Source organism: Somniosus microcephalus, chromosome 10 (assembly GCF_052327205.1).
Source record: "Somniosus microcephalus isolate GS21.2 chromosome 10, FLI_Smic_1.0, whole genome shotgun sequence".
In the NCBI taxonomy this organism is placed as follows: domain Eukaryota; kingdom Metazoa; phylum Chordata; class Chondrichthyes; order Squaliformes; family Somniosidae; genus Somniosus; species Somniosus microcephalus.
The window spans coordinates 225,636,677-225,661,059 of record NC_140996.1 but is presented as its reverse complement, the minus strand read 5'-3'; the positions used below and the strand labels follow the sequence as shown (position 1 = coordinate 225,661,059).

The 24,383-nt window shown below is 48.1% G+C and overlaps 1 protein-coding gene across 1 annotated transcript in view; it reads right to left on the bottom strand.

Annotated features, from left to right (window-relative positions):
• The window catches only part of LOC147112120 (glycerophosphodiester phosphodiesterase 2-like), a 75,651-nt gene extending 53,547 nt beyond the window's left edge, over positions 1 to 22,104 (bottom strand). The window contains exons 1-7 of the mRNA XM_085999679.1: positions 21,913 to 22,104; positions 15,900 to 16,104; positions 11,084 to 11,187; positions 9,887 to 9,974; positions 3,505 to 3,564; positions 1,816 to 1,914; positions 1,137 to 1,230 (exon numbers count right to left, since the gene is read on the bottom strand). Of these exons, the coding sequence (XP_085855805.1) occupies positions 1,137 to 1,230; positions 1,816 to 1,914; positions 3,505 to 3,564; positions 9,887 to 9,974; positions 11,084 to 11,187; positions 15,900 to 16,082 (628 nt within the window). The 5' untranslated portion in view covers positions 16,083 to 16,104; positions 21,913 to 22,104. The remainder of the gene's footprint in view (positions 1 to 1,136; positions 1,231 to 1,815; positions 1,915 to 3,504; positions 3,565 to 9,886; positions 9,975 to 11,083; positions 11,188 to 15,899; positions 16,105 to 21,912) is intronic.
• Between the last annotated feature and the right edge of the window lie 2,279 nt (positions 22,105 to 24,383).

The following is a 24,383-nucleotide window of genomic DNA, read 5'->3' as shown; positions in this document are numbered from 1 at the left end:
GAGTCGGCCATACGGCCCCCTCGAGCCCGCTCCGCCATTCAATAAGATCGTGGCTGATCTTCTACCTCAACTCCACTTTCCCGCCCGATCTCCATATCCCTTGATTCCCCATGAGTACAAAAATCTATCTATCTCCGCCTTGAATATACTCAACGACTGAGCATCCACAGCCGTCTGGGGTAAAGAATTCCAAAGATTCCTGGGATGGCAGGACTGTCGTATGAGGAGAGATTGGGTCGACTAGGCCTGTATTCACTAGAGTTCAGAAGAATGAGAGGGGAATCTCATTGAAACGTATAAAATTCTGACAGGGCTAGACAGACTGGATGCAGGGAGGATGTTTCCCCTGGCTGGGGGGGTCTCTAGAACGAGGGGTCACAGTCTCAGGATACGGGGTAGGACATTTAGGACTGAGATGAGGAGAAATTTCTTCACTCAGAGGGTGGTGAACCTGTGGAATTCTCTGCCACAGAAGGCTGTGGAGGCCAAGTCACTGAATATATTTAAGAAAGAGATAGATAGATTTCTAGACACAAAAGGCATCAAGGGGTATGGGGGGAGAGCGGGAATATGGTATTGAGATAGAGGATCAGCCATGATCATATTGAATGGCGGAGCAGGCTCAAAGTGCCGAATGGCCTACTCCTGCTCCTATTTTTCTATGTTCTATGTTCTAGATGTCAACTTACAGTCTGCTGCTGTCAAACACCATTGCTGAGGTCAATGTAACTGCTAACTATTGAAGCCTATCTAGTGTGTAACCAATTGTCTTTCTACAGAATGAAGTGTAACGTTACCACACCAGCTCCCCAATGTAACATGGCAGTCGGGGAATTTGAATTCAGTTCAAAAATTATGGAACTAAAAAGCTGGTCTCAGTCAAAGCGTCGTTAAAAACCCGGTCCCACACCAACGCGGTTGACTCTTAACCTCTAACCTCTCAACCTCTAAAGTGGCCTCTCAGTTGTATCAAGCTGCTACATCCAACTGCAGCGGTTCAAGAAGGCGGGCCTACCACCACCTTCCCATGGCAACTGGGGATGGGCAATAAATGCCGCCGACGCCCACATCCAGAGACTGAATATTAAAAAAATAATAATTCCAGCGAGATAAAAGGGCCCAATTGCCGATCTCACCTTTTCTATTCATCCTGGCAAAGTGTTGGGCCACTGGCCAAGAGAACACCGTCATGGCCCCCACAGCTCCGATGTGCAGATATGGAGCAGTGACCTACAAAAATATTAAAGCAAAAACAAACTTTAAAAGCAATGGTAAAGAATACCCACCAACACTTGAAGCAGTCACTCATAAATCAACCATTTCCTTTCCGTCCCGTTTTTTTCCCCTGCGAACTTCCTTCGGTCCTGAAAGCACAGACCCCAATTTACCACCAGCAGCAGTGAGAATCCATACTATAAACTGTTTGATTTCCAGGCCAGGAGAGGTTGATTGGCATTACATTAACAATTATCGCGTCGCTGTTAATTACCAGACTTAGCTTTCTTCGACGAGTTTAACGGGCAATTAATGTGCAAATCCAGCAAGAACGGGGAGGCTGAAGGCGAGATGCTGTTTGTGATAAGTCCAGCAAGCTCTGGCGATTCGCAACTCACGGCGTCTCTCCTTCTTTCCCCTGAACCTGCTGGCCGAATGGCTCATCAAATGCGTCGTGATCTCGGCCGTTTCTTTTCCCCCAGAAAGTTCCGGCCCATGGCGTGGAGTTTGGTCGGAAGATCCGCAGATATGTAAAAAAAGGGGATGGAGTCAACGGCGGGTAGGGAGCTGAAAGGACTGGGCTTGAATCTGGCCACGTACCTGAAACGAGAGGGCGAAGGTATTCCACTCCTCGTGCCACTGATTGTACAAGAAACCGACAGCCACCGCGGAGACGCCCAGCACCACAACAATCCCAATCTGAGAGGGAGACGGAGAGAGACCAGGTAACGCACAAGGATTGCAACTCACGTCAATGCACCTGATCAAAATTCAACCTTTCATAGAATCACACAGCACAGAAGGAGGCCATTCGGCCAGTCGAGCCTGTGCTGGCTCTTTGAAAGAGCTCTCCAATTAGTCCCACTCCCCAACTTTTTCCCCCATGACCCTGCAAATTAGTCCTCTTCGAGCACATGTCCAATTGCCTATTGAAAGTTCCTCTGGAATCCGATTCCACCGCCCTTTCAGGTGGTGCGTTCCAGATCTTAACAACCCTCTGTGTGGAAAAAATGTCTCCTCATTTCCCCTCTAGTTCTTTTGCCCATTAGTTTAAATCTGTGACCTTTGGTTACCAACCCACTTGCCAGAGAAAACAGTTTCTCCCTACTTGCTCTCTCAAATCCCCCTATAAATCTCCCCTTAACCTTCTCTGCTCGAAGGAGAACAATCCCAGCTCTCCAGTCTCTCCACTTAAATGAAGTCCCTCATCCCTGGTATCATCCTGGTAAACCTCCTCCGCACCCTCTCTAAGGCCTTGACATCCTTCCTAAAGTGTGGTGCCCAGAATTGAACACACTTTCATCGAAAGTTATTGTTATAAATCTCATCATTCATCAAGAAACTACTCGTGAAATAACGCTGGACGGCCAGCTGGTGGCGCTGTCCAAGGAGTATAAATACTCGGGCGTCGGCCCCAGCTTTCCAGGGACATTTTGTAAGACAAGGAACTAGTGAAGTACAACTAGATCTCCATGTTCTGAAACAAGTTGATTAAAGCCTTGCTTTATACTCAAACCAAGCGCGTAGTGAGTTTTATTACGTTAGTTATTTATTTATTTGTTTACTTATTTTATTCCCTTCTCTTCAGGATCCATACACACGGGGGGGGGGGGTCATTATGACTTTGGGCGATAGTGTAGAACAGGTGATATCGTTATACACCTCTCCCCATTTTTATTTCCATTGACTTCAGTGGCAATGAAATTTGGGAGGGATGTATAACGGGCGGCTGATTGCTGATCCGACAGCGCCTGCTTTATACTATTGCCCAACGTCAGGGTTACCCCCAAGATGCCTGGGCAATCGAATCAGGTAGGAGACCTCTCCCAGACCAGTGCCACAGCCACTCTCTAAACAGTCAACGAGAGGGTGCTCGACAATGTGGAGTTGAGGTCGAAGATCAGCCACGATATGACTGAATGGCGGCGCGGACTCCAGGGGCCGTGTGGCCGACTCCCGCTGCTCATTCTTAAGTTCTTTCTTTCTTTCTTTTCAGATGGAGGCCCAAGTTACATCAAGTTGTGCAGAGAGCTGCAGGATTTCCGAGGATAGAACTCGAGCAAGACATCGTTAGGAAGTGGAGATGCTCAACAAAGGTTAGTGATTGACAACCGATTGAGAAACTATAGCGACTACCTTAGAATTACACAGAATCTACAAGACAGAGACAGGCCATTTGGCCCTTTGGTCAACACTCCACCCTGCCTCCCCCCGCCACATCCCTCCATTCCCTTCTCCCTCGTGCACACTACAGACTGAGAATGGCAGAGTAATGAAGAGGTTGCGTACCTTGTGAGCCCAGAATAGGTACAGGCGCTGGCCTTCGCTCAGTAAACATATCGCCAGGACCTGCAAAACACAAAGCGGAAATTTCACAGTTTCCAGCCAATGTGGTCACCAATGAATTAGTCCACACTGAATCCACGCAGTCCAACCCTCACTGTGGAGTGAGCCTTTCGCAACCACAGGACGTCCCAAAGCTTTTCACAGCCAATTAAGCACTTGTTTTTTTTGAAGTGTAATCACTGTTGTAATGTAGGAAATGCAGCAGCCAATGTGCGCACAGCAAGCTCCCACAAACAGCACTGTGATAATGACCCGATCATCTGTATTTTCGTCATGTCGGTGGGGCGATAAACATTGGCCAGGACACCGGAGATGTCTCCCCTTGCTCTTCTTTGAAACAGTGCCGCGGGATCTTTTACGTCCACCTGAGAGGGTGAACGGGGCCTCAGTTTCAACAGTGCGGCGCTCCCTCGGCATGGCATTGGGAGTGTCAGCCTAGATTTTGTGCTCAAGTCCCTGGAGTGGGCCTGTGAACCTCACGACCTTCTAACTCAGAGACGAGAGCTACTCACTGAGCCACGACTGACACCCCGGCATGTATAGATTTACCTCAGCCACAACACATGGGGGTAGACTTTGCACTTGCAGCCCGGGTGTTAAAGTGGCGTTGCGGTTTGCCGGAGTAATACGGAAATGGCGGCGTGTCCTTTCAATTGACTTCAACGAGTGGTTTCTAAAATGAGTGGTCAATCCGCAATGCCAGTTTTATGCCCGGGTGGCAACTTAAAAGTCAACCTTCACCACCCCCCCCCCCCCGCCAGCTCCTCACCCAGCCGTGACCTCGGTTCAGTTTTGGACCTTGAACTCAAGGCATAATGGGTGTTCTCGTGCAAGAAATGCAGAAAGCTAGTGACATGAATCAGTCATTCATGAAAGAAAGACTTATGAAATAATACTGAGCGGCCTACGGGTGGCGTTGTCCAGGGAGAGTATAAATACTCGGGCACAGGCCCAGCTTGCGCAGGACATTCTTAACAGGAGCTAGTGAAGGACACAACTAGACCTCCATGTTGTAAAACAGTTGATTAAAGCTTTGTTTAACGCTTAGACCAAGTGCCGAGTAGTTTTCTTACGTCAGCTAGCATGCAGGTACAGCAAGCAATTAGGAAGGCAAATGGCATGCTGGCCTTTATTGCAAGGGGGGTGGAGTATAAGAGTAAGGAAGTCTTGCTACAATTGTACAGGGCCTTGGTGAGACCAAACCTGGAGTACTGTGCACAGTTTTGGTCTCCTTATCTAAGGAAGGATATACTTACCTTGGAGGCGGTGCAACGAAGGTTCACGAGATTGATTCCTGGGATGAGGGGGCTGTCCTATGAGGAGAGATTGTGTAGAATGGGCCTATACTCTCTGGAGTTTAGAAGAATGAGAGGTGATCTCATTGAAACATACAAGATTCTGAGGGGGATTGACAGGGTAGATGCTGAGAGGCTGTTTCCCCTGGCTGGAGAGTCTAGAACTAGGGGGCAAAGTCTCAGGATAAGGGGTCGGCCATTTAAGACCGAGATAGGGAAGAATTTCTTCACTCGGAGGATTGTGAATCTTTGGAATTCTCTGCCCCAGAGGGCTGCGGAGGCTCAGTCGTTGAGTATATTCAAGGCTGAGATCGATAGATTTTTGGACTCGAGGGGAATTAAGAGATATGGAGATCGGGCGGGAAAGTGGAGGTCGATGATCAGCCATGATCTTATTGAATGGCGGAGCAGGCTCGAGGGGCCGTACAGCTGACTCCTGCTCCTAGTTCTCATGTTCTTATAAGCTGCTCCTGTGCAGTGAGAGATGTAGTGAAAATGACCACCCAGAATTCAGCTTTGAGGCTGCAGGGAGTTTACACAAGGTTTTTCTGGACAACAGTGGCCTCCTTTTTGTGCCGTGCTATTCTATGATTCGATATTCCTCCGCTATATAGCGCCTCACACTCTCTTCTGCTATCTGTGCTCGTAGCATGTTAGGCTCCAAAACTCATCCTACTCTAAAACCCGTCTGGTTCACTAATGTCCTTTAGGGAAGGAAATCTGCCGTCCTTACCTGGTCATAGGGTCATAACGTCATAGAGTCATAACGGCACAGAAGGAGGCCATTCGGCCCATCGAGTCCGTGCCGGCTCTCTGTAGAGCAATCCAGTCAGTCCCATTCCCCCGCTCTATCCCCGTAACCCAGCAAGTTTATTTCCCTCAAGTGCCTATCCAGTCTCCCCTTGAAAACATTGAGTGTCTCCGCTTCCACCACTTCCGTCGGCAGTGAGTTCCAGGTCCTCACCACTCGCTGCGTAAAAAAGTTTTTCCTCACATCCCCCCTGTATCTCTTGCCCAAAACCTTAAATCTGTGTCCCCTAGTCCTTGTACCATCAACTAGTGGGAACAGCCTTTCCTCGTCTAGCCTATCCAAACCCATCATAATCTTGTACACCTCTATCAAATCACCTCGCCACCTCCTTTGTTCTAATGAAAACAAATCCAGCTCCTCCAACCTGTCCTTGTAGCTAAAATCCCCCATTCCCGGAACCATTCAGGTAAATCTCCTCTGCACCCTCTCAAGGGCCCTTCACATCCTTCCTAAAGTGTGGTGACCAGAACTGGACGCAATACTCTGGCCGATACGTAACTCCAGACCCACAGCAATGCGGTTGACTCTTAACTGCCCTCTGAAATGGCCTAGCAAGCCATTGTGTATAATATGAGGGGCCTAGATAGAGTGGATAGGAAGGACCTATTTCCCTTAGCAGAGGGGTCAATAACCAGGGGGCACAGATTGAAAGTAATTGGTAGAAGGATTAGAGGGGAGTTGAGGAGAACTTTTTTCACCCAGAGGGTGGTGGGGGTCTGGAACTCACTGCCTGAATAGGTGGTGGAGGTAGAAACCCTCATCGCATTTAAAAAGTACTTGGATATGCACTTGAAGTGCCGTAACCTACAGGGCTGCGGACCAAGAGCTGGGAAGTGGGATTAGGCGGGATAGCTCTTTTTCGGCTGGCACGGACACGATGGGTCGAATGGCCTCCTTCTCTTGGTCTGTAAGTTCCTGTGGTTCTGTGAAGCCACTCAGTTGTATCAAACTGCATGTCAAAATTCTTGGTGTGTCATTGTGTGGAATGCAATTTGATATTAACGCTCTAACCAAGAAATAAAAGATGAACCCATTACAGATGGTTCCATCACAGCGAGGTTGACACGCCGTGTGGGATACACACCATCGGAACTGTCAGCTCTTGAGAGAGAAATGATTCATTGTAGAGAGATTGTGATTTGTTTAAACAGTAATAGGAAACTGGGTAGCAGATTGCACAGCGAATGTTGCAACCCATGATGTAGATCCACAGCCTCAAACTATCCCCTGGGGACAACCGTGTTCTCACTGCTTAAAGTGCACCACTGCTCATCTTCATAAAATCCTCTCTTGCTGAGATGATTGGCAAGAGCACCAGAGGCGACAGGAGGAAAAACATTTTTAATGCAACGAGTGGTTAGGATTTGGAATGCGCTGCCCGATGGGGCGGGGGAAACGGATTCAATCGTCGTTTTCAAAAGGGAATTGGATTCATATCAAAATTTCATTTCATAGAATCATAGGACGAGACAGCACGGAAGGAGGCCATTCGGCCCATCGTGCCTGAGCCGGGTCTTTGACAGAGCTATCCAATTAATCCCACTCCCCACCTGCTGTTTTGCCACGTCCCTACCAATTTTTACCCCTTCAAGTATTTCTCCACTTCCATTTCGAAAGTTACTATTGAATCTGCTTCCACCGCCCTTTCAGGGGAGCGGGACTAACTGGATTGCTCTTCGAAGGAGCCGGCACAGACCCGGTGGGCCGAATGGCCTCCTTCTGTGCTCTACTAGTCTATGATTCCAAGATCCTCCACGATATACCGCCCCACACTCTCTTCTGCTCTCTGTGCCCTTACCATGTTGGGTCCCAATACTCATCACACTATCTCGTACTCACAATTCATGCTCGTCAACATTTTTGGCTCAGTGGGCCGCACTCTCGCCTCCGATTCAGAAGGTCATGGGTTCAAGTCCCACTCCAGAGATTTCAGCACATCACCCAGACTTGACACTCCAGTGCGGCGCTGAGGGAGCGCTGCACGGTCGGAGGTGCCGCCTTTCTGAATGCGACGTTAAACCGAGGCCCCGTCTGCCCCTCTCAGGTGGAGGTAAAAGATCCCACGGCCACTATTTCGAAGAAGAGCAGGGGGAGTTCTCCCAATATTCATCCCTCAAACAACATCGCTAAAAAATAGATTATCTGCTAATTATCTCATTGCTGTTTGTGGGAGCTTGCTGTGCGTAAACCAGCTTGCGTGTTTCCTACATTACAGCAGTGACTACACTTCAAAAAGTACTTCATTGGCTGTGAAGAGCGTTGGGACGTCCTGAGGTTGTGAAAGGCGCTATATAAATGTAAGTTCTTTCTTTTTAATCAATTTATATTTCCTGATTGACAGCGTCTTCTCTCCTACAGTTTTACACCTGTAATATAACCTCGTCCCTTTCACCTAGGTTTCTCAATGTTAAACAAAGCACTGGCACAGTTGAACTATGGTGCATTCAATTTTTATTCCTCTAAACTCGTTACATTTATTATTTTTTTTAAGTATTTTAAATAATATGCCCGCAGTGTTGCTAGTGGGGGAATAGCGGACATTTTGGGAAAGGGGCTGTAGTTTTTCCCTCATTTCACGGCGTTCATTCATTTTTTGTCTCCCTATCTCTCCACAGCTCTGTAATTCACCATTACATCATCCTCGTCCTCCACTGTTCAGCCGAACCAGCGGGTTAGACGGCCTTGGGAAAATCTCACCAATCCGTAATGAACAAAAGATAAGGCGTGAGGTTTCCGATTGCAAACATAAGAACATAAGAAATAGGAGCAGGAGTCGGCCATTTGGCCCCTCGAGCCTGCTCCGCCATTCAGTAAGATCATGGCTGATCTTCTACCTCAACTCCACTTTCCCGCCTGATCCCCATATCCCTTGATCCCTTAATATTCAAAAATCTATCGATCTCTGTCTTGAATATACTCAACGACTGAGCCTCCACAGCCCCCTGGGGTAGAGAATTCCAAAGATTCACCACCCTCTGAGTGAAGAAATCTCTCATCTCAGTCCTAAATGGCCGACCCCTTATTCTGAGACTGTGACCCCTGGTTCTAGACTCCCCAGCCAGGGGAATCATCCTCCCAGCATCTACCCTGTCAAACCCTGTAAGAATTTTGTATGTTTCAATGAGATCACCTCTCATTCTTCTAAACTCTAGAGAACTTAGGCCTGGTCTACTCAATCTCTCCTCATAGGACAATCCCCCCATCCCAGGAATCAATCTCTTGAACCTTCGCTGCACTCCCTCTATGGCAAGTATATCCTTCCTTAGGTAAGGAGACCAAAACTGTACACAATACTCCAGGTGTGGTCTCATCAGGGCCCTATATAATTGCAGTAAGACGTCTTTACTCTTATACTCAAATCCTCTTGTAATAAAGGCCAACATACCATTTGCTTTCCTAGTTGCTTGCTGACTGGATACCTGAGAAACCGTTTGAAGCAGCACACGGACTGTCTCTTTCTCTCTTAGAACCAAAGAGAACAGAAGGAGGCCATTCGGCCCATCATCCCTGTGCCGGCCCATTGTATCCAATTAGTTCCACTCACCCCTACTCTTCCCCCATCGCCCTGCAAATTTTTCCTTTTCGAGTATTTATCAGAGTCCCTTTTGAAAGTTACTATTGAATCTGCTTCCACTGCCCTTTCAGGCAGCTGATTCTAGATCCGAACAACTCGCTGCGTAAAAATAAAAATCTCCTTATCTCCCCTCTGGTTCTTTTGCCAATTATTTTAAATCTGTGTTCTCTGGTTACCGACGCTTCTGCCAGTGGAAACCGCTTCTCCTTATTTATCCTATCAAAACCCTTCATAATTTTGAACGCCTCTATTAAACCTCCCCTTAACCTTCTCTGCTCTAAGGAGAAGAGTCGCAGATTCTCCAGTCTCTCCACACAACTGCAGTCCCTCATCCCTGGTACCATTCTGGCAAATCTCCTCCGCACCCTCTCCAAGGCCTTGACATCCTTCCTAAAAAAGGTCTGGAGCCCAGAATTCGATACAATACTCCAGTTGAGGCCTAACCAGTGATTTATGAAAGTTTAGCATAACTTCGTCACTTTCTTTCTCTGTCTCGGTGTTTTCTGTATCCCTCTCTTTCACTTCAGAGATCGGCTCGCTCGAGCCTCTTGACCTGTATGGCCCAGTTGCTCGCAGTGCAGTGCCTTTACCAGTTGGGTCATTAGGGGAGCCCGACCAGTTGGGCCGAGTGCACAGTTCACTTACCAGTAAGATTGCGATGTAAGTAAAAAGTGTCACTGTCACACCAAGAACCACTGCTGACCAAGGAATCCACCTACCACTGTAGAAATTCCTAGGGAAAGGAAGAAAAATAAATAAATAAGTCCTTTACCCAGAGTTTTACAAATAATACTGCTGCAAAATTTTAATCATAGTATCACACGGCACAGAAGGAGGACGTTCGGCCCATCGTGCCTGTGCCGGCTCTTTGAAAGAGCTCTCCAATTAGTCCCACTCATCCCTGCTCTTTCCCCAGAGCCCTGTAAATTTTTCCTTTTCAAGTATTTCTCCAATTCCCTTTTTGAAAGTTACTATTGAATCTGCTTCCACCGCCCTTTCAGGCAGCGCGTTCCAGATTAGAACAATTTACCGTGTAAAAAAATTCTCCTCATCTCCCCTCTGGTTCTTTTGCCAATGATCTTAAACCTGTGTCCTCTGGTTACCAACACTCCTGCCAATGGAAACAGTTTCTCCCCATTTACTCTATCAAAGCCCCTCAAAATTTTGAGCTCCTCTATTAAATCTCCCCTTAACCGTCTCTGCTCTAAGCAGAACAATCCCAGTTTCTCCAGTCTCCCTCATCCCTGGTACCATTCTGGCAAATCTCCTCCGCACCCTCTCCAAGGCTTTGACATCCTTCCTAAAGTGTGGTGCCCAGAATTGGACACAGTACTCCAGCTAAGGCCTGACCAATGTTTTATAAAATAGTGGCCATGGGAGCTTTTACATCCAACTGAGAGAGTAGACGGGAACCTCGGTTTAACGTCTCATCCAAAAGACGGCACCTCCGACAGTGCAGCACTCCCTCAGCACTGCAGTGGGAGTGTCAGCCTAGATTCTTGTGCTCAAGTCTCCAGAGTAGGATTTGAACCCACAACCTTCTGACTCAGAGGCAAAGGCGCTGCCCACTGAGCCACGGCTAATGCCGGCTGATACTGCTGACCTGTACAGGCGAGTTGAGAACTCAGCACACCAGCAACAGCCAAATCCAAGATGGCAGATCCACCGCAACCATTGACCTCTGCCGCTTTGCCGTTGGTGACACCAGTAAATCATCCACCCCAGCGCCTCCGAGAGCACTGCCGCTCGGAGATTTACATTGTAAGATTGCCGCAGCCCCGTTCCCGAAAGGGAAGCTAGCCATCCCACACCACAAGGTGCTCAACAAGACCGCGGACTCACCAATCAAAATCGTTGTAGTCATTCTTTGCTTCACTCCAAAAGTAAAGGAGCACGAATGCCAGGCCAAAGGTCGCCACCAGGATCCCAAAGCTGAACAATTCAAACTGGAGGGAGAGGGAACAACAACGGGAGGAAATTAGAGCACTGTAGAATCTTGCAGCGCCGGAGGAGGCCATTCGGCCCATCGTGCCTGTGCCGGCTCTTTGAAAGAGCTCGCTGATTAGTCCCACTCCCCTTTGCTCTTTCCCCCACAGCCCTGCACATTTCTCCTGTTCAAGTATTTATCCAATTCTCTTTTGAAAGTTACTATTGAATCTGCTTCCACCGCCCTTTCAGGCAGCGCATTCCAGATCACAACAACTCACTGCACAAAATAAAATCCTCCTCCTCACCCCTGGTTCTTTTGCGAATTATCTTAAACCTGTGTCCTCTGGTTACCGACCCTCCTGCCAGTGGAAACAGTTTCTCCTTATTTACTCTATCAAAACCCTTCATGATTTTGAACATCTCAATTAAATCTCCCCTTAACCTTCTCTGCTCTAAGGAGAACAACCCCAGCTTCTCCAGTCTCTCCACACAACTAGGATGTTAGACCTGGTGTCAATTATATTATTTTAAATACAGAGTACAAAGATGCATGGGCCGAGGAATGGTTTTGCAGGTTTTCCATGCCTTTGTTACCTCTAGACTTGACTATTCCAACACACTCCTAGTTGGCCTCCCACATTCTACCCTGTGTAAACTTGAGGTCATCCAAAACTCGGCTGCCCGTGTCCTAATTCGCACCAAGTCCCATTCGCCCATCACTCCCTGTGCTTGTTGGCCTACATTGGCTCCCGGTTAAGCATCACCTCGATTTCAAAAATCTCATCCTTGTTTTCAAATCCCTCCATGGCCTCCTCGCCCCCCCCCCCCCCGCTCCCTGTAATCTCCTTCAGCCCCACAACCACTGACCGCCCCCCCCCCCCCGAGATATCTGCGCTCCTCTAATTCTGCCCTCTTGAGGATCCCTGATTATAATCGCTCCACCATTGGTGGCCGTGCCTTCTATTGCCTGGGCCCTAAGCTCTGGAATTCCCTCCCTAAACCTCTCCACCTCGCTACCTCTCTTTCCTCCTTTAAGACGCTCCTTAAAACCTACCTCTTTGACCAAGCTTTTGGTCACCTGCCCTAATTTATCCTTATGTGGCTGGGGCATAGTCTCAGGATAAGGGGTCGGCTATTTAGGACTGAGATGAGGAGAGATTTCTTCACTCAGGGGGTGGTGAATCTTTGGAATTCTCTACCCCAGAGGGCTGTGAATGCTCAGTCGTTGAGTATATTCAGGGCTGTGATTGATAGAATTTTGGACTCTAGGGGAATCGAGGGATATGGAGATCGGGCGGGAAAGTGGAGTTGGGTCTGAAGATCAGCCATGATCTTACTGAGCAGGCTCGAGGGGCTGTATGGCCTACTCCTGCTCATATTTCTTATGTTCTTATTCTTTCCTTCTTTTACTGGGCGTCCCCATGTCCCTGTGAAGTGCCTTGGGACATTTTTCACCTTTGTTGTTGTTTCAACCTAGATGATGTACTTAAGTCTTGGCGAGTGGATCTTCTGTTGTGAGCTGTGTGATGGAACTTGTTTACCTTGTTGGAGGGGAAAACACACCAGCAGCTGTTCTGTTACCAACTTCCCCCAGTGACTGAAATGCTCTGGTTCATTATAACCCAAGTCAAGATAGTTAGGTGAACAATTAAGGGATGCGAGGTTGGGAAGAGAAGCCATTGTTCTGGCTACGACTGAATTAGATAAGAGCAAGGGGTGAGCTGGACAATGGGAGGAGGAGAAGCATTGGAGGAGGAGGAGGAGGATGTGGTCGACCGTGACAAAGGTCGCAGAGAGGTTGTGCACCATGGTAGACTAGACGTAACCAGACAGCAATCAACAAAATGCTACTTTAGCCTAATAAAAAGAGAAAACACGATAGTGTATTGATCACGGGCAACATCAGGTTACAAAGGAGCAGTAACATCAGATCGTTTACTCAGTGACGACCCGACTGTTTAACCAGCGATAACGAACAATCACCTGGGGCCACGTTCTACCTTCAAAGATAAGCACAGAGATAAAGGTAATAACCAATTTTACAACGGACCACCTTTATTGCAGCAGGAAGTCTAGCCTACATTCACTTTTACATTCGAGTAGTGGCAGCAAAAGGCTTTTCCTTCAGTCGCCGGCACGTCGAAGAACAAACAGACGGAGCTGAAAGGAAAGCAGACAACAGCACAAAGGTGTTGGCCCACGGATCCGCCATCAGACCGAGGCCTCTTAAAGGCGAAGAGCAGGCGTTTGCATTCTCCGTATAATCGCGTCTCACACTGGGGCCGGAGCCTGATAGAAATATTAACGGGTGGAAGAGCGGGACACAGAGGTCAGTCTCCTGAGGCAGGAACAAAGTAAAAGCACCTTACAAGTCAGCCACCCCAGAATGGTTGGCGGCTGCAGCCATCTAGTATTCAAGCAACGCCTCGATTTCAAAATTCTCATCCTTGTTTTCAAATCCCTCCATGACCCTCGGCCCTCCCTATCACTGTAATCTCCTCCAGCCCCATAACCCCACCCCCATCCCACCCCGCTCCGAGATATCTGCACTCCTCCAATTCTGCCCTCTTGAGCATCCCCGATTATAATCGCTCCACCATTGGCGGCCGTGCCTTCAGTTGCCTCGGCCCTAAGCGCTGGAATTTCCTCCCTAAACCTCTCCGCCTCTCTTTCCTCCTTTAAGACACTCCTTAAAACCTAGCTCTTTGGTCACCTGTCCTAATTTATCCTTATGTGGCTCGGTGTCATGTTTTTTGTCTTATAAATACTCCTGTGCAGCACCTTGGGACATTTTACTACGTTAAAGGCGCTATATAAATACAAGTTGTTGCTGTTGTTGTTAAAGGGACAGTACATAGTTTACATCACGCTTAAAGAATACGGGCCGCAACACGTACTCTTTTTTTTTGATGCGCCTGCAAAACTCACGTCATCACATGTTGCGTCACATTTACCCACTCACATAACTCAACCTGGGGCAGTGACTGACTGGGGTCTTCCGAATTCCATCCGGAAACTTCCGAAACATTTTCGAATTCTGGCCCGTTCGAAAACTTCGAGCAGCTGAAGTGGACGGAACAGCTTTTGCCCCCCCCAAAAAAATGGAGCTTACCGCTTCCCAGAGTAATCACAGAGAGACCGACACAAAATGGTGCCCGACAAGAACTTGCGTCGTTGCGGCACCTTCATCGGAACGCCATCTTTATAGCGGGAGCATGGAGAAGGGAACAGACTTCGGGACACGGTGAAAGATTTAGCAGAGATGACTGAAAATTTGGTTGAAACTGACCTTCGCTTGACAATGGAAATGAACATCAGGAGGTCCATTCCTGCCGGCTGGGGCGGAGATCACCTCTTACACAAGGTGGGAATTTAGGGCCAGAGTGATCTCCTGGACTAGTTTCGATCGCCTCGATGGGGCGGAGAGGAATTTCCCACATTTTTTTTACCCCCAAATTGGCCTGAGTTTTTAAATCTTTTTTTTAATCTCTCTCAGGAGATCACATGGTTTCGAGTGGGGCGGAGAGTGTATATGTTGTGATACGCAAGGTATACCAGTTGTGCGGGGCAGGCTGGATGGACCAGGGGGTCTTCACCTGTCCGTCATTGTTCGTATATAACAGGCGGCCGAATCGATATTACCTGTTTTACACTAGCGCCCAAAATCAAAACGAAATTCCCCCCCACCCCCGGTTCTTAAATCAGTAACTAAAACTGACATCAATGATTCTCACATTTTTCTCTAAAAGGCAAACTCTGCAAGATCCAGAGTGCTCGGAAATAAAATATGAAGTGGCCCGATTTGGTGTGGTGGGGGAGGGAGAAGAGAACAGGGTGCAGGAACTGGCTCGAGGGGCTGAATGGCCTACTCCTGTTCCCATATAACAACAGAAAATGCTGGAAAAACTCAGCAGGCCAGGCAACATCCGTGGAGAAAAAATAGAGTCAACGTTTCGGGTGAACCCTTTCTCAAGACTAAAGAGGCACAGGAAATAAAATAGATTAAGAGGCCAGGCTGGGAGAGAACAAAAGGGAAGTGAAGAGACATTAAGAGGTATTCAAAACCAGACAAGATGGTGATCGGACTAGTGGAGACAAAAGACGGCTCCAAATTAGGTGTGAAATGCGCTGGCAGAATGGGAGACAGCTGCCATGTGGGAGAGAAAAAAAGAGGGGGGGAAAGGGCCAAAACAAAGGTGTGGATAAAAAATATAAGTAAAAATGTAATAGGGGCCGAGGTTATGATCTGAAATTGTTGAACTCGATATTGAGTCCGGAAGACTGTAAAGTGCCTAATCGGAAGATGAGGTGCTGTTCCTCGAGTTTACGTTGAGCTTCTGTGGAACAATGCAAGAGCCCGAGGACGGTGAGGTCCGAGTGGGAATGGAGCGGTGAATTAAAATGACAGGCGACCGGAAGCTCGGGGTCACCCTTGCGGACTGAACGGAGGTGTTCCGCAAAGCGGTCACCCAGTCTGTGTTTGGTCTCCCCAATGCTCCCATATTCCTTTCAAAGAGCTGGCCACAGGGACAATGGCCCAAACGGCCTCCTCCTGTGCTGTACCGTTCTAGGAATCTCGGAAAGCTGCCCGACTGGGTCATTAAAAATTACACAGGAACCGGAGTTGGCCGTCCAGCATCCCCCCCCCCGCCCCCCTGCGATCCGAGGCCACCGACCGTCGCGCCCGCTGGGCCACGCCCGTGCCCCGTGTAGAACGGCGAGTCCTTACCTTGCTGCAGCAGAATTCCCCGGGCAGGATCCGCGTGCGTTGGTATCGCCTCCACTGGCATCCGTACAGCCCGGCCAGGCAAGAGAGGAAAGGCTGGTACTCATAGCGTTGGAGCAAGCGCCTGCGGATGATCTGGAGCTTCCCCAGCTTGACCTTGGTGAGCTGGATTGGCGTGCTGCCCATCCGTCACAGGCCCCTTCCTACTCTGCAAAGACACAAGAGCCATGAACAGAAAGAGAGAGAGACTTGCTTTTATGCAGCGCCTTTCACAACCGCGGGACGTCCCAAAGCACTTTACAGCCAATGGGCTACTTCTTTTGAGGTGTAGTCACAGTTGTCAAGTAGGAAACACGGCAGTCAATTTGCGCACAGCATGTTCCCACACACAGCAATGTGATAATGACCAGATCATCTGTTTTAGTGATGTTGATTGAGGGATAAATATTGGCCCCAGGACACCAGGGAGAACTCCCCCTGCTCTTCTTCAAAATAGTGCCACAGGACCTTTTAACATAACATAACATAATTAGCAGCAGGAGTCGGCCATACGGCCCCTCGAGCCTGCTCCGCCATTCAATAAGATCATGGCTGATCTTCAACCTCAACTCCACTTCCCTGCCCGATCTCCGTATCCCTCGATTCCCCTGGAGTCCAAAAATCTATCGATCTCCGCCTTGAATATACTCAACGACTGAGCATCCACAGCCCTCTGGGGTAGAGAATTCCAAAGATTCACCACCCTCTGAGTGAAGAAATTCCTCATCATCTCAGTCTTAAAAGGCCGACCCCTTATCCTGAGACTGTGACCGCTAGTTCTAGACTATCCAGCCAGGGGAAACAATCTCAGCATCTACCCTGTCAATCCCCTTCAGAATCCTATACGTTTCCATGCAATCACCTCTCATTCTTCTAAACTCCAGAGAGTATGGGCCCGATCTACTCAATCTCTGCTCATAGGACAGCCCTCTCATCCCAGGGATCAGTCTAGTGACCTTAAGTGCAGTTACTGTTGTAATGTAGAAAACATGGCAGCCAATCTGTGCACAACAAGGGCCCACAAATAGCCATGAGATAATGACCAGATAATTTAGGGGAAAAAAAAGTGATGCTGGTTGAGGGATAAATATTGGCCAGGACACCGAGAAGAACTGCCCTGCTCTTCATTGAAATAGCGCCATGGGATCTATTACATCCACTTCAGAGAGCAGACGGGGCCTCGGTTTAACGTCGCACTCAAAAGACAGCACCGTTGACAGTGCAGCACTCCCTCAGCACTGCACTGGAGTGTCAGCTTAGGCTTTGTGCTCGAGTCCCTGGAGTGGGAGCTTAAACCCACAACCTTCTGACTCCGAGGCGAGAGTGCTGCCCACTGAGCCACAGATAACACTTAAAAGGTGAAGAACATATTTGAGGGTTGCAGCAGTAAAAGGGGGGGGGGGGGGTGAGGAAGGGGCATAAGTGAGGAAGGTTCTGAAAGTGAAGGCAGTAGTCTTAGTTACTGACCAGATGTGGGGCAGAATGTTCAGCTCGGGGTCAAAGACAATGCTAAAGCTAAGTACCGTTGGGCTTAGCCCGAGAGGACATCCAGGTGGTTTGATGAGCAGGTGCCACGGCATTTAGGTGCGAACATTAAGCTGAAGTTAGTCAAGACTCATCCAACGTCAATGACGTCAGACCCGAATTTGGAAAATACAGCAGCAGCCAGTGGTGATGGTGGAGAGATAGAGTTGGGTATCATCAGAATACATGCAGAAACTAACCTCAATGCTTGCTGATGGTGTTGCGGAGGGCTAGCATGTCGATGAACAGGAGGGGACCAAGGATCAAGCAATGGGTCACACCAGATTGTGCAGCAATAGAAGATGGATACAAGGATTGCATTGGGACATGGGAACCAAAGCAATGAAACATAACATGCAGGTACAGCAAGTAATCAAAAACGCAAATGGAATGTTGGCCTTTATTGCAAGGGGGTTGGAGTATAAAAGCAGGGAAGTCCTGCTACAACTGTACTGGGTATTGGTGAGACCACACCTTGAGTACTGCGTACAGTTTTGGTCTCCTTATTTAAGGAAGGATATACTTGCATTGGAGGCAGTTCAGAGACGATTCACTAGGTTAATTCCAGAGATGAGGGGGTTGACTTATGAAGAAAGGTTGAGCAGGTTGGGCCTATACTCATTGGAATTTAGAAGAATGAGAGGTGATCTTATTGAAACATATAAGATACTGAGGGGGCTCGACAAGGTAGATGCAGAGAGGATGTTTCCCCTTGTGGGGAAATCTAGAACTCGGGGGCAGAGTTTTAGAATAAAGGGTCGCCCTTTTAGAACTGAGATGAGGAGGAATTTCTTCTCCCAGAGGGTCGTAAATCTGCGGAATTCTCTGCCCCAGAGAGCCGTGGAGGCTGGGTCATTAAATACATTTAAGGTGGAAATAGACAGATTTTTGCAAGATAAGGAAGTGAAGGGTTATGGGGAGCGGGCTGGGAAATGGCTTTGAGCCCAAGATCAGCCATGATCTTATTGAATGGCGGAGCAGGCTCGAGGGGCCAAGTGGCCTATTCCTGCTCCTATTTCTTATGTTCTTATAACTTCCACTGTAACTATATAGTTAATCCTTCAATTTATTCATTACAATTTGGCACTATTTCTACAACTTTAATTTAAAAAATAGGAGCCAGCTGGTCCTCGGTCAATATGTAAGTCAGAGGCAGACAAAAAAAGGTTATAATATTAATGATGACCGTCCATCATAAAGGCAAACATCTTATGAATGATGATAAAATTCTTCTATTAGTTGAAAACCAAAATGCCAAGTCATCATCAATAAAAGTTGAGTGAGCTACACTGACTACCAAATTTGGGAAAGGACAACTTCAGGGAAGTGGGAAGAGATATGATTCTATGATACTAGGTAAGCTTGGTTAGGCACAGTTTTTTTGCCCACTAACTAGCTAAAGACTGTTCACTCGCCTTGCTTATGGCCCATTATTTAAACCCAACCCCAAGTAGCATTCTGCATTATGTGGTACCAAATATTGCAGAAGACTTAGGGGGAAATTTGGTATTCTTTAACGTCAATATAAGTATTACTTTGACATCTTGCTCTCATTTCTAGACTGTAGTTAGAAAGAAAGACTTGCATTTATATAGCGCCTTTCACGACCACCGCTTTACAGCCAATGAGCACTTTTTCAAGGAGGCTTGAAAGTGGGCAGAGGAAACGCTTCAAGGACACCCTCAAAGCCTCCTTGAAAAAGTGCAACATCCCCACCGACACCTGGGAATCCCTGGCCCAAGACCGCACAAAGTGGAGGAGAAGCATCCGGGAAGGCGCCGAACACCTCGAGTCTCTTCGCCGGGAGCAAGCGGAAGTAAAGCGCAAACAGCGCAAGGAGCGCACGTCAACCCAAGCACCCCACAGCCACCCGCCCCTTCAACCACCGTCTGCCCCACCTGTGACAGAGACTGTAGGTCCCGCATTGGACTCATCAGTCACCTGAGAACTCATTTTTAATGTGGAAGCAAGTCATCCTCGGTTCCGAGGGACTGTCACGGTGGCATAGTGGTTAGCACTGTTGCCTCACAGCGCCAGGGACCCGGGTTCGAATCCGGCCTCGGGTGACTGTCTGTGTGGAGTTTGCACATTCTCCCCGTGTTTGCGTGGGTTTCCTCCGGGTGCTCCGGTTTCCTCCCACAGTCCAAAGATGTGCGGGTTAGGTTGATTGGCTATGATAAATTGACCCTTAGTGTTAGGGGGATTAAATACGTGGGGTTACGGGGATAGGGTGGGATATGTGTCGGTGCAGGCTCGATGGGCCGAAATGGCCTCTATCTGCACTGTGGGGTTTCTGTGAACTGTGAACTGTGAAGAAGAAGAAGACAGCCAATGAAGTACTTTTTTGAAGTGTGGTTAATGTTGTAATGTAGGAAACGCGGCAGCCAATTTGCGCACAGCAAGCACCCGCAAACAGCAATGCGATAATGACCAGATAATCTGGCTTTTGTTATGTTGGTTGAGGGATAAATATTGGCCCCAGGACACTGGGGAGAACTCTCCTGCTCTTCTTCGAAATAGTGCCGTGAGATCTTTTACATCCACCTAGTTGCTCATTCCTGCATGGTATCAGAAATAGTTTAAACCTCTTTTTTTCAAATCAAATCAAATCAACTTTTATTGTCATTGTTAGTGCACAAGTGCAGTACAACGAAATGTAGGCTTGCGGCTCCCGAGAGTGTACATTTAGATTAAGACATTTAAACATTCAACATACATTTGGCTTGTAATACATTAACATAAACATAACCATAATAAAGTGCATTGGCAGATGTGCAGGCTTTAGAATTTATTTGTGGAGTTCAGTAGGATGACAGCCCTGGGAAAGAAGCTGTTCCTAAATCTGGTCGTACGGGTGCAAATACATCTGTAGCGTCTCCCAGATGGCAGGAGGGCGAACAGACTGTGGCTGGGGTGGGTAGGGTCTTTGATGATGGACCGTGACCTCCGTAGACAGCGTTTCTGGTATATGTGCTCTATGGTCGGTAGCCGGGTGCCGGTAATGCGTTGGGCAGTTTTGACTACCCGCTGCAGGGCTTTCCGGTCATAGTAGCTACAGCTGCTGTACCATACTGTGATACAGTTTGTCAGGATGCTCTCTATTGTGCAGCGGTAAAAGTTAGAGAGGATCAGGGGTGACAGGTTACATCCCTTCAGCCTCCTTAGGAAATATAGGCGCTGCTGGGCCTTCTTCACCAGAGAGGAGGTATTGAGGGTTACAAAATGGGGTTACAGAAATGAGAATGGTCTCTTCCTACAATTAATTTCACATCTAAGATAGCCTGCACCAGGTATGAAACGCTTCCTGGGTCTTGATAGCTCATTGACCATCCAACATATACCACGGTTTATCTTTTGTAACTTCTGACAAGGGCTGATAATCGTTCAAGTGAAAATAGAGGTTTCAAAAAAAAAAGTTGAGTAAATGAATGTTATTTATGCTATTAAAAAATCCATAGTAACATTGTGCAAGGCACTTACAAACAGTTCATTCTTAACACTATTGAACGCTGGCTATTAAGAGTTTTGCTAAAATTTATGCTATGAATTAACAGTTTAAGTGAGTTACTTTGATCTTAAGAGTTGGCTGAATTTAGGATTTTTACCCAGCACTTTCAGAAGGGATAATCCTTTTTTTTTTGCAGCATACAGCGGCACATACGGCTACTGCACTGGTGCTGGCAGCAGGTAAGGGTGCCTTTCACACGTGAAAACACAGATGACTAGCATCAGTAAGTAACTTACTGTGCAGCTGCAACTATACCTTGTTAAGGACTCAACCTCGGGGTGGGGGTGGGGGGGCAACGAACAAGAAAAAGCATCAACTAACAGTTCAAGCCCCCGGTTATTTTTTAAAATTCATTTATGGGATGTGGGCGTCGCTGGCAAGGCCGGCATTTATTGCCCATCCCTAGCTGCCCTCGAGAAGGTGGTGGTGAGCCGTCTGCTTGAACCGCTGCAGTCCATGTGGTGAAGGTACTCCCACAGCGCTGTTAGGGAGGGAGTTCCAGGATTTTGACCCAGCGACGATGAAGGCACGGCCGATATACTTCTAAGTCAGGATGGTGTGTGACTTGGAGGGGAACTTGCAGGTGGTGGTGTTCCCATGCGCCTGCTGCCCTTGTCCTTCTAGGTGGAAGAGGTCGCGGGTTTGGGAGGTGCTGCCGAAGAAGCCTTGGCGAGTTGCTGCAGTGCATCTTGTAGATGGTACACACTGCAGCCACGGTGCGCCGGTGGTGGAGGGAGTGAATGTTTAAGGTGGTGGATGGGGTGCCAATCAAGCTGGCTGCTTTGTCCTGGATGGTGTCGAGCTTGGTGAGTGTTGTTGGAGCTGCACTCATCCAGGCAAGTGGAGAGTATTCCATCACACTCCTTACTTGTGCCTTGTAGATGGTGGAAAGGCTTTGGGGAGTCAAGAGGTGAGACACTCGCCGCAGAATACCCAGCCTCTGACCTGCTCTTGTTGCCACAGTATTTATGTGGTTGGTCCAGTTAAGTTTCTGGTCAATGGTGACCCCCAGGATGTTGATGTTGGGGGATTCTTGAATGTCAAGGGATGGTGGTTAGACTCTTGCTGTTCCTCTGATCTGCTTACCTCATCCGATTATTCTCCTTTCTGGTTGGTTAGGTGTACCTCGCAAAGAAGAAGAAGGAAATGAGAAAGAATGGGACGGAAGTCAGGGAATTGCTGAAATACATCGTCCTCACTTGCTCTGCTCGACTCATGTTTCTTACTGGCTCTTACACACCAAATAATTTACAATAGACATCATTGAATAGATTTGAAATCCAAATCGTTAGCATGTCCATTTAGAATAGTGGTAGAGAAAAGGCTCTATTGCTAATACGGTTATGAGTATAAGAGTCAAGACGTCTTACTGCAATTATACAGGGCCTTGGTGAGCCCACACCTGGAGTATTGTGTACAGTTTTGGTCTCCTTACCTAAGGAAGGATATACTTGCCATAGAGGGAGTGCAATGAAGGTTCACTAGACTGGTTCCTGGGATGGGGGGATTGTCCTATGAGGAGAGATTGAGTAGACTAGGCCTATATTCTCTAGAGTTTAGAAGAATGAGAGGTGATCTCATTGAAACGTACACAATTCTTACAGGGCTTGACAGGGTAGATGCAGGGAGGATGTTTCCCCTGGCCGGGGAGTCTAGAACCAGGGGTCACGGTCTCAGAATAAGGGGTCGGCCATTTAGGACTGAGATGAGGAGAAATTTCTTCACTCAGAGGGTGGTGAATCTTTGGAATTCTCTACCCCAGAGGGCTGTGGAGGCTCAGTCGTTGAGTATATTCAAGACAGAGATCGATAGATTTTTGAATATTAAGAAAATCAAGGGATATGGGGATAGGGCAGGAAAGTGGAGTTGAGGTCGAAGATCAGCCATGATCTTATTGGGCCAGTAATTCCTGTCCCAACGCGTGAGTACGGACGGGGTACTCACGCGTGGGCCCGGAGGAATTGCCGGTTTTCAGCATGCACAGCGTCTCCCCAGGTGATAGGTGGAGCACTCCTTGTCCTAGTCCTACTCAGGCCCATTCCCCACCTCTTCTTCTGGTACTGTGTCACATACGAACATACGGAGATGACAGGCAGGAAAAGACCAGCTGGTCCATCAAGCCTGCTTCGCACTCATGACGCCTGGATAACTAAAGACTTCCTAACCCCCTCCCACCCCCTCCCCCACCCCCAGTGGCCATGCAATCACCTGGGAGAGGCGAAAAGAAAGAAAGAAAGACTTGTGTTTCTATCGCGTCTTTCACAACCTCAGGACGTCCCAAAGCGCTTTACGCCCAATGAAGTACTTTTTTCAAGTGTTGTCACTGTTGTAATGTAGGAAACGCGGCAGCCAATTTGCGCACAGCAAGCTCCCACAAACAGCACTGAGGTAACCCAGGACCACGAAGGAAAAAAAAATGGGAAATTCCTCTCCGACCTCCTCAAGCGACCGGAACCAGTCCAGGAGATCACATTGACCATTCTTACATTGGTGCCCTTTTCTCTACTCTGGAGTGTAAATTATCAGCTTGGCTCAGTCACCTCCAAGTCAGAAAGTGGTGGCTTCAAGCCCTGTTTCCGGGACATCAAACTGGCGCTCCAGTACTGAGGGAGTGTTTCACTGTCTCGAGCTCTTTGAATGAGCTGCAAAACCGAATAACCTGTTTGCTTTTGATTCAGGTGGACGTTAATGATCCAATACCATTATTCAAAGAACAATAAGTTCTCCTGGTGTCCTGGACAACATTTCTAAAGCAACCAGCACCAGCAAAAACAGTGTAACTGCTCATTCATCTCATGTGCTGTTTGTGGGACCTTGCTGGGGTCAAACGGCTGTCACATTTGCTTTACGCAACAGTAACTGCTCTTCAAAGTGAATTCATTACAAACAAAGTGCTTTTGGATGCTTGAGGGGTGTGATAAGGCACTCTGGGGGAAAAATTCTATTGTTTGCACCTCCCGTTAGCGCCTTAAGAGGGCGCTAATGGGGCGCAAAGCAACTAGCGCCTGGGCGCAGCAATGTTTGCACCGCTCGCGAAATTAACTAGACATTTTTGCGGCGGCGCTAAACACTACCGCCACAATCTCCTGCGCCGGCAAATCGTGACGTCAGTCGAGTGCACAACACCCCGGTAGCGCCCCAGACTGGATATTGAGCGGCGCCCCCTGCCTTACCGCCTGCCGCTAGCAACGACAGGTTGAGAGGAGCGTTTTGCAGTCGGGAAAGGGACTGGGGGAGCACTATTTAAAGGCGACCACTTCCTGCTTTTTTTTGTTCGTGACATTTTTGCACCACGCATTCTGAGAGAGAGAGAGAGAGACTTCTGGAGAGATTCAACGCTGTGTGAAGGAGTTTTGGGTACTGAGCAGCACTTTGCAGGTTAAATTTGATTTGCCCTTCCTTGCTTCGCCAGCACT